Source organism: Thunnus maccoyii, chromosome 12 (genome assembly GCF_910596095.1).
Source record: "Thunnus maccoyii chromosome 12, fThuMac1.1, whole genome shotgun sequence".
Taxonomy (NCBI): domain Eukaryota; kingdom Metazoa; phylum Chordata; class Actinopteri; order Scombriformes; family Scombridae; genus Thunnus; species Thunnus maccoyii.
In genome coordinates this window covers 3,264,517-3,279,389 of record NC_056544.1, presented here as the reverse complement: position 1 = coordinate 3,279,389, position 14,873 = coordinate 3,264,517, and the positions used below count along the sequence as shown (strand labels likewise).

Genomic DNA, 14,873 nt, shown 5'->3' with positions numbered 1-14,873 from the left:
AAGACCAGTTTAACTCTCAAAACAGGACTCCTCCAGTTATCCACTCATTAAAACGTTATGAAAACTCACTTGCACTTTGAAACCAGGCTCACTAACAAAAAGAGTCCTCTTCTCATCTCATATGGCAGCCCACAGAAAACTAGCTTGACCCAATCTGGGGTCTAACCCACAGTTTTGACAAACATTGCAATAAACATTGGCAGCTGACAGACAGGACTGTATGTTTTCTGGACAAAGAAAGGAAGAAGCAGAGGTGCAGGACATCGTTTTGGCTTTTAAAGGACCAGTGTGTAGATTTAGTGGCATCTAGCAGAATGAACTTGACAGAAATGGAATAAAATATTCCTTAATATGTTTTAATTAGTTTATAATCCAATGAAAATAAGAATCATTGTGTTTTTGTTACCTTAGATGAGCCCTTTATATCTACATAGGGAGCAGGTCCTCTTCCACGGAGCCTGCCATGTTGCACCGCCATGTTTCTTCAGTAGCCCGGCCACCGTAGGCTCCCTTAGATGCTTGAAAGGGGGATGAGGGGTATCCAGTCGGTTGCAATCTGCAACCTTAATGCTAGATGCCACTAAATCCTACACACTGGTCCTTTAAATGGCTGTCAGTCGAGCGCTGTCTCGTAGCTCACTCCTTCTTCTGATTGGCTAGTAGGGAGGCCTCCCATCGCTGTGCCATGGCATTCTGTCGTCGTGGCACCGAAGAGAGGGAAGGGGGGAACTGGAGGGAGGGGGAGATTCAGCTAAACCACTGGAACCAAGATGGATGGATGGATAGTTTCATGGTCGGATGGAAGGTCAGATGGATGGATGGATGATGGATGGATACACCAAAATGAAGAAAGAAGAGAGGATGGGACGGTTGGAGGAATTGAAGGATGGATGGTTGCAGGAGTAATGGATAGATGAAAAATGAGCCAAATGATGAATACATTTCCTAAATTGTGAACTAATAGATTAACAAATTAATCAGTCTAACTGATTAACAAATCAGAAAGTTCACAATTAATAAAGGTAACAAATGAATGAATGAATACAGGAAGAAATCAATTATCCAACATGGAAATCGCAAAAGAAAAAAACTGAATATGATTGTCATGCAATGTACTGATACATGATGCAATCCAATACAGTGAAATATAATCAGCTGTAGTGTAACAGTGTACAGTCCAAAAGTCATTATATTGCATGTTTGTATCAGGAAGGACATGAAATGTTTGAGTAAATATTACCTTAAATGAACAGAATATTATTATAAAGGTAAATGTTTGCTCGTTGGTATACTGTTTATGTGATTAAAGCTGCACTAATAAATATTTTTATATAAACAAAGGATCAAATGACTATGCATAAGTGAAGAGGGTTACTCATAGTGATCACTCTGCAGCTCTGCTCAGCTCTACAGAGTATTTGAGTCTCTCAGCTCATTGCTTTGGTTTTACGGGCCACAAACTCAGCTCCCATCGACCTCATAGCAGCAGCAGCTGTTTTCAGTGAAAAAGCTCTGATAAACCCACTGAACACTATCTGCCCAGCACAGACAAAGTTAGTGCCTAGTTGGTGAACATTGTGCAGCATTTAGCAGCTACAGAGCAAGTTTTTTTTCTCTCAGGGGTTGGTAGAGACCAAAGCAGAGCCAAAAATAGAGTGCATATTGGATCGTTTGTTGTTTTTTCAGCTTATTTTGCTGCCCCCATGTGGACAAAAAATATCAATTAGTGCAGCTATAAGGCACTCAGTCTTTGAGTGCCTGATGAAGAAGCTTCAACTGAAGCTGATTATACAGTACATAACTGCTGACAAACTCACCTGCAACACAGTTTACAACTCAAAATTTGTGTTTCAGCCAAGGAGTATTTCATTTACAAAGCCATAGTTTGGGCTCTTTTGCAGTCATTTTTACTGTATATCAAGTTATTAACTTGTTTTGGAATGTCAGAGTTGGGGAGTACTGCTGCTGCTGGGAAGATAAACAAGTACCTTCAGAATAACTACAGTTTGTCCAATCAGGTAAGTAAAGTCAAATTCAGGTAAATAAATATCAGCACACCTACTCATACCAATGCAATTAACTGGCATGAGGTGTCAGTGTAAATGTGTTATCATCTAGTCTGCCTCTTCTCACATCAAGTCTGCCACAGGCAAGTTTATCCTCAGATAGATAGAGAGAGTGTGCATGTATTTATGTGTGTGTGTGTGTGTGTGTCAGCCAACCTTGTGGTCGCAAGACAAACTGGATCGTTCCATCTTGCGGGTCCTGGAGGGGGAGGAAGGAGAGGAGACACATCTGTCTGCAACCTCTGGCACTGAAATAAAAATAAATGGAACAGAGAGACAGTTTAATCACACAGGGAGACAGAGTTATCATTTAATAGGATAATCCTGAGACAGATACCAGATTTGTTTTTATTTATTTATTACTGGGAATCTGCATCAAAAGCAAGACATCAGTGGCGCGTAAGCACTAATGATGGGTTGATCCTTTCACTAAACAGCGGCTCCAACCTCAGTTTAGATATCTGTGTCCTCAGAACCAGCTGTCCTCAGCTGCTCCCGAGGACCTGAGAGAACAGCACTGGCCAAACTGTCTTCACAGGGGTGACTAATTTCAGAAATTTACTAGACAAATGTTGTTACACAGGCTCCATTAAGAGTATAGATTTAGAAAACAGTATTGTTTTAACTCATTGAATCATTGATTTTATTTTGAAGTTCATGTTAACTGACAGAGAAATATGCCTACTGTATAGTGGAACTGGAAAGCTCAAAGGGAAACGGGGGCCTTGATCAATCATTATTCATGAAGATTGTGTTAATAAATTCACCACTGAGGAGAGTCAAAAAATGTGGGGGGTCCTGTAAAGATGCATCTCAAAGCCGGAGTCTTTGTGTGGATTCATATTTCATAAAACGGACCATGACTCAGTGACAAAAATACTTGGATTGCCCTTTACTCTCCACAGCTCTGTATCTGATATAGAATAGTGTTCTGTATAACAAATGCTTGAGAATGATGAAAACACACAATCATGCAAGCTTTTGAATTATTACTGACTATTTTGAATTCCCAATTGTAAATTCACTGAAATAAGACGAGGGATACAAAATGGCAACCATTAATATGGCCACGAAGGGGAATGGTTAAATCAAATGGAAAAATCGGTTCCGTTGGTCCACTTCAGTTGGTTACCTGTCACTTAAAAATTCCCCCTGCTTGAATCATTTGAGCTAAACTAAAACACAACAGAAATGTTTCTGGTGTGTTCATTCATTCCCCAGAGATATTACCGACACTTGGACGAGTGGGTGTGACTTTACGTACCGTTGTAACTGATGTTATCGTTCAGGCCCGGAGACACCAGAACAGTGTCGTACCTCTCTCTCCCCCGTCTCCATTCCTCCTCTCTCCTCCTCCTCCACATTTCCTCCCTCTGTCTCCTCCACTCCTCCTCCCTCTGCCTTACCATGCGGATCTCCTGCTCCACCAGTGACTGGCTGCTGAGGGAGCGCAGCTTAAAAAACGGATTGGATGAGAAAGTACTCTCCTGCGTTTCCATGGACACAGGGGCGGAGCTTAGGCAGAACTCGGAAGCGCTGCGAATAATCAGATTGGAGGTTTCCACAACAATGACATTGGCGGAGGGCATGGCATCCAGACTTGTCGGCCAATCGGAGAGGCCGCCAATGGCGGAGGACAGGAGACGGTTCCTGGAGGCAGAGCTGGAGGAGTCAGGTTCCAGGATGATGACATTATTGGCTGTCATTTCATGGTAGACAGATCGGGGAAGGGAAGAGGAGCAGGACGGGGATGGAGAGATGGACAAAGTAGGGGTGCGGCAGGCTGGAGGTCGGGGTGGAGATCGCCCTGTCTGCAGGGTGGATGGTCTGAAAACAGAAAAGTCACAATCAACAAGTCTGAAACAATTTTATGGCTCACAATAGAGCAAAACAATGTGGAGCTTTTTGAATGCTGATCCTATTTTGGATATTTGGATGTGTTATTCAATATTTTTAAAGCTGCACTAAAAGAAAAAAACTTATGTTAACAATGGATCAAATGAAAGGTGAATGAAAGGATGAACCCAACCCAATTATCACAGTTCCTCTCAGCTCTATGGAGTGTTTCAGCCTCTTTTAGCCAATTGTCTTGGTTTTATGGCCTTCAAACTTTGCTCTAAAATCTGCAAACTGTTTTCAGAGAAAAAGTTCTAGCCCCACTGTATGTTACCTGCCCAGCACCAGACAGACAACAGGCAAAGTTAGCATATAGCTTGTGAACATAGTGCTGATAAAGAGCCAGATATTTTTCTCAGGAGTTGGTGGAGACCAAAGCAGAGCTAAAACCAGTGAATATTGATTTTTTTCCTCAGGTGACCAGAAACACAACTCCAAATGAATGCTAATGTTGCTCTGTCCCTGCTGAATGTGTAAATAGGAATCTGTCTGCTAACACATTCGTCATAAGAAATTTTCTTAGGTGATAATATATCAAAGTTGTGTTTACAACTTGTTCTGCTGCCCCCAGGTGAAAAAAAATGGTCTTGACTACAGATCTACCACAAAGACTATACTGCTAAACAAGGATCTGAAGACAAGCCTGAAGAACTACTTATGGTTTTAAAAAGAAGTCCACTGACAATGACAGTAGCATAGTAAGAGCACTGTATGTTTATTCTGTTCTTACCTGGGTATAGTCAAGCCATGTGAAATTATACCCCTCTCCCTGCGGTGCCGTTCCTCTCTCTCCAGAGTCAGCCGGATCTCTCTCTCAACAGCGCTCTCTGGGTCCTCTAGGGGGCTGCGGTATGACAAGTCATCAAGGCCCGAGTCTTCTGAACTGGGGGACAGGGTGGAAGATAGAGGGGGCTCCCTGGGCACAGGGGCATGGATTTCTCTTTGACAGAACAGGAGTAAACACAGCTCAAATTAAGATGAGCTCAAACTAAAAGCCAACGAGACGCAAGAGTTATGTCATTAAAATGTTGCACAAGCTCTCTTGGCAGCTGGTGTTGACAAGATGTGACAAAGGGAAAGCAACAGTACCTGCAGTATGTGTCCTACCTGTGTTTGAGTCGCGGGCTGCGAGTAGGGGGGTACAGTGAAGTATGGGTGCCCTGGAAGCTCCCCTGAGTTCTGAGCCCCGGTTTGGGTATAGGCTGACCTTTGACCTCGTCCTCCATCTTCTTCCACTGCTGGCGGGCCAGCAGGAAGTCCAGATGCTCAGTGGAGACATTTTCACTGTGGGTGTCCTGTTGGATACAGAAATCTACAGGAACCTAACAGAACAGATTGAGCTCAGGATTAGTTTTAGCATCACAATAAATATGAAGAAGAGTTTTCACTCTCCCAGAGATAACATACATTTCAAGAAACCTACCATAGAAAAATCATTTTTGGGCATTTTGGCCATCAATAACTGATAATTAGACTATCTTTGATATGAGGCCAGACTTGTGAAACTTAGCAGCGTTAAACCAAAAACACATGATTTCAAGGCAAATTAAAGAATGGTTACTTGACATTTTCACTGGGGTCTCTAATTTTCTTAATCATCAAGTTTCAAGGGGCAGTCCTAATATTTACCTGTGATTTAAAAATGCTAGAACAAGACAACTGTATGCAGGTGTGGTGTCTATATCATCATCAGTCATCATGGATGTGACGGCCTCATATTCAAACAACTGTAGCATCTTCATTTGGTTGGAAACTTGCTAAGATTTGCTGCTAGTGTAAAGCTTTAAATAAAAAATACTGCTAAAATGATCCCATTGGTCTTTAATTCAACATGACAGCATTTCGACCTCAGGTAAAGGCTGGGGGTGTGTGTATATAAATGTGCAAGCTAGCACTACCGCTTGCAAGCTAATGTAAATGTTGTTGCAAGAACTTACTTGCTAGCTTTACTGCAGTTTTGTGTTTGTTTTACTAACTTTTCCTTTTCCTTTCTGGGACAGTTGTATTATGTACTTCTTCACTGTGTCCCTACTTCTACAGTACAAGTAGACAAGCTAACAAGACTATCCCAACTGACCCTCACCTTGCAGGTCATAGCAGTCTGTTGAGAGTCTCCCTCTACATAAAGAACACACTGTTTTCTAGTGTATTGACAGTTGACTTCAAAACTGTGACTACACTCAAAGACAGCAGATCTGACTAGGTGAGCTCCACCATCTGCCCGTAATGGTCACACATCAGTGACAACACCGAATGGATTATCCTGGTAAAATAAAATGAACTGCATTGAATTATTTGCGCATTGAACATAAACTGATGTAAAGAACATTATTCCTAGGCTTCTGGGCTGGGCATAAAAAGCAGGTGGTATAAAATCTGCCTTTAATTTACTGTTGGGAAATATAAAATGTAAAGTTACTTCTTGAAATGTTTAATGAGAACCTGAGTCTTACCCTCTTGTCGGGGTCCAAGGAGCTGGCTGTAGAGCTGGCAGAAGGAGATCGCAGGAAAAGATCTCTCCTCGACCTCATCTGCTCCTCATCATCATTCCTACCTCCACTCCTCTTCTCCTGCTCTTCCTCTCTCTGCTCTTCTGTCCCTATCTCTGTGAACTCTGTCTCATCCTCTTCCTCCCTTCTCTCCTCATCTTCTCCTCCTCTCTCCTCTTCCTTGCTCTCTCCATCACAGATGCCATCCTGAATTCTACCGCTGGCTTCCTCCTGGTTGGTGACTTCACATTGTGCGAAGGCTGCCCATTGATCCTCCCCGGCGTCGCTGTCCGAGTAGACGATGGCCAGCTCTGCTTGGAGGCAGTCGCTAAGGTGACCGTCGCTTAGGTCATCTCTGTTGCCGAGGTCGTGACCCCAGGCCTCCATCAACATGGTGGCTGCAGGCTGCTCTGAAGGATCTGAGTTGAAAACACGGGGCTCTGACGATGGAGGACACAGTGCACTGTTAGAGATGAAGAGGAGTTCTGACAGAGCATTGTCTCTCATCTCTCCCACCATCTCTTCTCTCCATCCATCCTCTCCTTTTGTGTCTCTGTTCCCCTTATCTTCTCCTAATTTTTCTCCACTCCCTCCATCTTCTCCCTCTATTTCTCTTGTCCCTCCATCTTTGCCCTCAGTTTCTCCTCTCCCCTTATCCTCTCCTTCTGTTTCACCTCTAGTTCCATCTTCTCCCTCTACTTTTTCTCTCCCCTCATCTCCTCCATCTGTTTCTCCTCTCTCTCCCTCTTCTCCCTCCTCACCTCCTCTCTCTGTGTCTTGTCCTCCTTCACTTTCACCTCCTTCCTCTCCTTTCTTCTGCCGTCCTATCTCAAAAACAAGATAGTCACACTCATCTTCATCTCTTTTTCCATTTTCTCCCTCGGCAGCCTCTATTTCCTCCAGCTTGTCACTGATTGACTGATGCACCCCATGGACTTCTGGGTAATGGAGTTCTTCTAATTCCTGGCTGAGGCAGCTAACTAAGTTATCTCTTTCTAGGTCTGTTGGCAGTGGTGATGAGCTGATCTCCATGGTAACTGGATCTGCTGGCTGCGTAGGAGTAGGAGAGTCGTCGACAGGGTTATTGTTGCTGGAGCTACCGTTGTCTTGGTTACCGTCCGTTAGCTCAGCTGTTGTCCTCCTCAGCCCAGCTGTGGCTCTCTGTGGAAACATACACTTAATTATAACCTGATTACTAATACATTTTAAACATTGTGTATGGAAGTATATTCCTGCCAGGAAAAAAAAAAGATGGATGACAAAAATAAAAAAAAAACTTGACTTTTTGAATCAAAATGATTACATACTAACTCAAAATGAACATCTCATATTGAGCTTGACAGTTAATTCTTGACCTAAGAACAGTAGCTGACAAAACAATCTTAACTCAAGGTCCACTTAAGCATTTCTTCCAGAGCTTTTGACCATATCACTTCTAATTATGACATCAGTTAATCATGAGCTTTGCCCAGTTGTCAAGGAACTGTAAATGTTAAAACTGTCATTATTGGAATATAAATATAGACAATAAGTCCTAAAAGAGCTCAAAATAAAGGAAAGTTTGAAGCTGATTCTGATCTGCTGATTAAGACTTTATGATAAGGTCAAAAGCTCTGGATCATGCAAAAAAGGGACCTTGAATTGAGGCTGTTTTCCCAAATATTATCACATAATATTGTAAATATTATGAGAATATGTACTTTAATATAAATTTTGCAAAGAACAAACAAAGTTAAGAGGTTGTGTTTATGTAGCACAACAAACTAACTATTTTAACTCTTTCTCTCTTCTCGTCTAAGCAAACTACAATAACCACTGTCCTCAGGGACCAAGCAACACATCGCCCAGTGCAGAAGTGGCTCATTTATGTGTTTTTAACAGTTTTTGGACAACAACGGAGTTCTACAGCACAGAGGAATATGATATATCGGACTTTGAATACTCACACAATACTTGTAAGCAGGATGAGTTCATAGTTGGTTTGGCTCTGCACATGAAATTTGACAATAAGAAAAATATTGAAAATTGCCAGCCAAATACCTAAAATAGCCAACATTTTGACTATCTTGTAATTTTGACTTGAAACATAGAAATTTTGATTTATCATCTGATGATTAGGAGTTAGTATACAAACTTTTCATACTTTTTAGTAAGCAAATCAAGATTTTGACTAAGAAAGTCAACACTTTGACTTGGTATCTGATAAATTTGGCTTCTAATCCCATACATTTGAGTTAGAAAATCAAAATTCTGACTTAGAATTTCACATAAAGGGGCACTTTTGTATATGTATACATTTGTAGATGTATAACTATGTGAAAGGGGCTGCTCATAGTGATATACTCACAGACGATTATTACCAACTCTGCAGTTACCTCACAGCTCTACGGAGAATCTTAGTGTCGTTCACCTTTTTTTATTTCCCAGCCTGCAAATTAAATGTTTAGTTCAGTCTCACCACTCTCATCAACATCGTTTATTCCCTATAAATGTTTGAAGGGCTAAACTCAAGCCTTCATATTGTTACCATGGTGATACTGCGTTGGCTGTGAGTGGGTTAGCAGATTATTATGGTCTGTCGTTCCAGGCATGTGCTGGTGACAGACGGGAGGTGTTGCTATGGGAACACTAAGTATAGATGCAGAGGGAGGCAAGCTGCTGAAGTCAGATCTCTTTCAGTGAAGTCGCAATGTTTGATGAGACACTCATTTCACATCGAAGAAACAGTTCTCAGACTTTGCTGAATACGTTGCACTTCTTGAGTCGCATGATATTCATATTGATGTGACAAGATGTATATGAAGTTTTGGTCCATATGGAAGTATGATGATTACTAACCTAAAAATCATACAAACACAAGCATAAAGTGATTGTATAATGCACTCCAGCCTCGGAGGACAAAATTAGAACATTTGTGAAAAGATTAGTAATGCTTCTGCATCACTGACACACACATTTGTGTCAACAGAAACACTGAATGACTGCCAAAGCACCTAGAACATGCCAACGTCTTCCTCCATGCACAGTTTTTACAGCTTCCATGTAGAAACTGAGTGATGCATTTTTTATGAAGAGCCCGACTGGCTTTTAAAACTACAAACTGATGGGAAACAAAATGTGTCACAGGATTGTTTCATCTTGAGCAGAAGCATAAAATAGTGTGATGTTTGAGCCTTCTGCTCTTGAGATGTTGTCTTTCTGTATGTTCTCACTACGCCTTCGTTACTGTAGCTGATACACAAAGTTATGTGCGTATATGTAAATGTGCATAGGTTGTTTCGAGAGCATGAACAAATGATTGACGCTGATGTATTTTGGTGGGGACAGTCTCATTATGCCTCATTTACACAGTTGTTGACAGTTGAGGAGTTTTGAGAGGCAGTGAGTCAACATAAACAGTCTGCCTCATCAAACTGCAATTAACAAGGCAAGTTTTCTTGCGCTCTATGGCAAAAAGCATGTGGTGCAGTAAAATATGTATGTATGCTATGGAGCTAGCGTGGCTAGCAGACTAGCAAAATGATGCACTTTGATAAAAGACTACAGCTGTATCCGAAATCACTCCCTTGTCCACTCAATCCCTTTTCCATAAATAACACAGCGGTAAATTGAGATTTTGAATCATCATTGCTAGCAAAAAGCTATACACATGCAATGCACACTACTTTTTTATTCAATTATAGAAATGTTTATGGGCACTTAATAGTGCATACACTTTTTTTCTGAGAATCAGGACACTCAAGTAAAAAGGTGTAAGTTAAATGTAGTGCACTACAAAGCTAATAGGGAGTGATTTCAGAGACAGCCTTTGTTGTGGCCATCCTGTCAGTGACCATTCACAATCATCCATGCAGCCTCCCTCACACTCTCCAGCTTATTTCATCACACAGTTATGTAAATATGGATAGAAACAGTCAATACCACCCTCCCATCAACTGGATCAACATCAGTGAGTCTCGGGATTTCATATGTTAAAGTTCAATCAGACTGAACTCAGTGTAAGGTGAACAAGGCGGGATCAATTAATGACTGGAATTGAACGTGTCTCGCTCCCTTCCTTAATAAAATGAATGGGAAATGAACTTTGATGTGACACTGCCTTAACTTGTTGACTGTTACAACACACATCTGCCGGGCTCAATCAATTTGCATTGGGTGTTTTCCAGATTTTAATCTCACAGCAAAAACTGATCTCAAAAGACAAGGGCATCATTCTTTTTTTGCTGAATTCAAAGCTATAACAGCAGCCACACTGATGCCCACAGAGCTTGTTTCTCATAGCAGGCATTTTGACTTGTCATAGCAGGAAAAACTCAGGTGTAAGTAACGGCATTAATGTTGGCTCTGTGCTATTTTGGTGTGCTAGTAAGCCATAACTGTGATCCAGCATGCACAATCAAGCATGAGCAAAAGCACTGGGACTGCCACACCTAAATGGAATGCAACTAGTTACGCCTGTGTTTGAGAAGAGAGAATGTTCTTTGTAGGAAAGGCTTATTGGACAGTTTTGCTGCTCTAACCTTAAATTACTCTAAAATCTCTATCCTGGCAGGGAGACAGGGGAGGGAGATTTTGGAAGTGTGGTGCAGTCAAAACAAATCTCATCCCAGCCCATGATTAGTTTATCTGGTCATCTGTCCATACCAGTTAGGAACAAATGAAGAAATACCCCAATGAGCATTGGCTCAGATTACATTTAGTTATGCTAGACTGCACAACAACTGTCGCCTAACAGCTGTCAACATCTGTCTCCCTCTCATATAACCTTGAATTACAAGATGTATACTTGTAGTTGCTGTTTTTTTTTTCATTCTCACTTATAACAAACTGCATAACAGTCAATGATTTTTCAGCTTTTTCGAGCATCTTGGTACCACCTGATTTTGAATGTTATTTTAAAGGTGCAATATGTAAGAATTATGTAAAATTTTTAGTTTAAACTACAACTAAAACTATCAACAGAATGTGAAGACATAATAAAAGGAGACCTTCCCCGACTTTTTCGCTTGCCTATAACAGCCTGTGGACTGATTTCTATGTAAAGAACTCAGGACAGTTTTACTGGGAAAATCCAAAAGATGTGACATTTATGCATGTTCCCAAGTAGCTTGCAGCACCAACCGGGTGCAACGCTAGCTAACGTTAGCTTAGAAATGGAGTCTGCAAACGTCTGACCACAAACCAGCTGTCTTCCTATTAGACAGGTAAGCTAATATTACTGCAAATGTAAAATATATTGTGCTATTGTGGTTTTAGCTGGCTAATGTTAGTGCTGCTGCTCGCTTGCGCTGACAGAGTGCAAGCACACACACGAGTTTGAGGAACAGGATGCTGACTGCAGCTCACTTAATGGCCACTAGTGTCATTAATGAGAAGGAACTTCTGATTCTTATATATTGCACCATTTACATGTACAGCCGCAGGAAATCTAAACATGAAACATACATATGCAGGTTCCACATATACAGCGGTCATTCACTTATAATGTATAGTTGCTTATTCAATCAATTTATTCTCAACACAGCAAGCATTCAGATATTCTCAGTATTCCCAACATATGGGGACGGATTGAAGAGTTATTAGTCGTGCAGCAGCTCTCAGCTCTAATCCACAGTCCCGATCACTGCCTGCCTGGATTTGAACCGGCGACCTTTTGGATTATTGGTGGACCTCTAACCTCTGTCATCTCGCAAAACTTTCCTTTGAAATCCAAAACAAGAAGAAACAGGCTGCTGTATATTTTGAATAATATGAAAGCTGCTCTCTTCAAAATTGTCTGCAAAGTGAATTCAATTTGAGTCTCAAGCCTGTGTTTGCCCCTCAACAGCTGGAGACAGCATCATTTCATCAAACACCTCAGCATGTGTGTGTGTGTGTGTGTGTGTGTGTGTGTGTGTGTGGTGAGAGGATTACAGAACAGCTTTAAGCATAATGTGTTCCATCAAAGATGAGAAGAAGTGAAGGCATGACGCTTCATCACTAAGCATTCAACAATTCACTGATGTATTCTATTGTATTCTAGTTAATGTTCTATACAGCCAACTATCTGTTCCATTCCAGTCTGGTCTATTCTATCCATCATCATCCAAGAAAGTTGCATTTTAATGATAATATTCTGTTCTGCAACAGTATTATACTCTATGAGATGAGAGCCAACTGTGTTATATAAGGCAGCATCCTAAAATCGGGCGAAGCACCAAAATCGTGACAGATAAGCGCAAACACAGAAGCCAAGAAACCCGGGCTTTCATGGTAGCTGAAGCTACGCCAAAACCTCGCGCATAGACCTCGCGCATAGGCTACGTGGTGGCCGCCAAAATCGTCCCCCAAATCTCCACCGCACGAGGAGGAGGCCGTACGCCCCGTGAACAGTGTTGTTGTTTGTTATAAAGACGTTGTTGACGTATGTCGTTGATTTGTTTCTTTACCTACCAACAGCTTCCAGCACAGCAGCCAAAACGAGATCATCTCCAGGCGGCCGCGGCGCGCGCATTCCTCTCCACCTCTCCCCAACGGCAGCGCGAGCAGCCAGGCGGCCACCCGCTGGCGCGAGGAGGGACGCATATATGAGCTGACGGCTGCTGCGCGTGTATGTGTGTGATGTGGAGAGAGGTAGAGAGTGAGAGGGGAGAGGCAGAGAGAGAGAGGATGGATATCGACCTGTGCTATAATGTTGCCGGTGAATTAGAGCAGAAGAGATAAATCTGTATTGGCAGACTATTGTACATCTCTCTCTCTCTCTCTCTCTCTCTCTCTCTCTCTCTCTCTCTCTCTCTCTCTCTCTCTCTCTCTCTCTCTCTCTGTGTCATCCCTCTCTCTCTACTGTATCCTTCTCTCTCTCTCTCTCTCTCTCTCTCATCCCTCTCCTCTCTCTCTGCCCTTCTCTCTCCTCTCTTTCTCTCTCTCTCTCTCTCTCTCTCTCTCTCTCTCTCTCTCTCTCTCTTTCTCTCTCTCTCATCCCTCTCCTCTCTCTCCCCCTCTCTCTCTCTCTCTCTCTCTCTCTCTCTCTCTCTCTCTCTCTCTCTCTCTCTCTCCCGCTGCATTGTAACCATCGTTACAAGTAGGCTAGGCCTGTAGGGATGTATGTTTCACTAAATTCACGGTTTGATTGGATGCGTTATGGTGACCTCACAATTTGATTCACTTTGAATGCAACAACGTGAATTAGTTCCTGAGAACAGCCATTTAAAACAACATAGTTTAAAGGAGTGTCAAATTTCAGGCTTAGAAATAAAACTAGTCTGTTTTGCTGCACATTAAAGCCAGAAAAAATGTGTTATTGCACTTCACAAATGCAATAAGACATCCCATAGAATGTGGAGGCATGTGGATACGTGGTTATCTATCCCATTAAATTTGGCATGCTTTCAGTTAGTATCGATGTGTCAGTTTTTGAGCTATTTTGCTCATAGCCCACAGTGTGCCATTGTCTGGACAGCAAGTCAATTTGGCTGCTTGGCAAATAGTCTCAGTATAAAAGCACAATCTCTGTGTTTTACAATGTAATAAAAAAACAAAATGAATCATGTAGTCAAGTGTTACATTTACTATATATTTTGTCTCTTGTTGAGTGCTGGAACATTAGTTTCCTTGAAACAATTCACAAATCTGTTCATTTTGAGAAAATAAAAGTAGGACTTGTGTCTAACAAGTCTGCATTTAAAGTATGTCAAAGGCTGTAAAACACTCACTTTTTAGTTTTTAGATGACACAATCATGTTTAAACTTAACAAAGTTCTTGCACACCATGACACCATAATGACACGTGTGCAGGACCAAAAACTCTTAATTTGTCGTTGCCCTGAGTCATTTCTGGTGTCCTCTGACTCTTCTTGGGCTTTTATATCTCTGGTTAGAAAACTCAAAATGAGTCAGTGTTACTGTAAATGGAGATTTATTTGCAGTTTAAATGCCTCCAGTCTTTTCTATATTTATCCAACTTCCATTTTATTTTCCATTTTGACCCCCCCTGCCCTCTTTTTCACATCACCTACAGTGCTGGTGGATCAATTCACATTTCAGTTGCAAATGTCTGATATATTTATGTGAATGAGTAATTGATTTAGTTGCTGGACTGGAGTGAACAAACTGCTACAAGGTTGCAGGCTAAACAAAACATTAATGATTTCTCGCTGTATCAGACCAAAGTTATAACTGAGCAAATTCTTCTTTTAGCATCTTCTTTCACCCCCTCTCTACCTCTCTCTCCACCCTCTCTACACCTACCTCCTTCCTTACAACAGTAATACCATTTATTAATAATACTGAAGGTTGATTTTCAAGGTCCTCCAACTGTTTCTCTTCTCAGCCTTTCTCTTGAGTTATTCATATCTTTTTCTCCTCTCCATCTCTTTATGTCATCAAGTCACATTATGTGTTGTCTTCCCACTCTTCATTTCCCTTCAATCATCCCTTCCAAAAC

General features: G+C 41.6%; 1 protein-coding gene across 1 annotated transcript; it reads right to left on the bottom strand.

The window, feature by feature from the left end:
• Positions 1-421: 421 nt before the first annotated feature.
• Positions 422-13,015, bottom strand: si:ch211-153l6.6. The gene is made up of 9 exons (XM_042428093.1): positions 12,884-13,015; positions 7,213-7,612; positions 6,670-6,891; positions 6,416-6,561; positions 5,070-5,284; positions 4,693-4,902; positions 3,331-3,893; positions 2,223-2,314; positions 422-729 (listed from the first exon to the last, which is right to left on the bottom strand). Exons 1-9 carry the CDS (start codon positions 13,013-13,015, stop codon positions 637-639), a joined length of 2,073 nt encoding a protein of 690 aa, XP_042284027.1. The 3' UTR covers positions 422-636.
• Between the last annotated feature and the right edge of the window lie 1,858 nt (positions 13,016-14,873).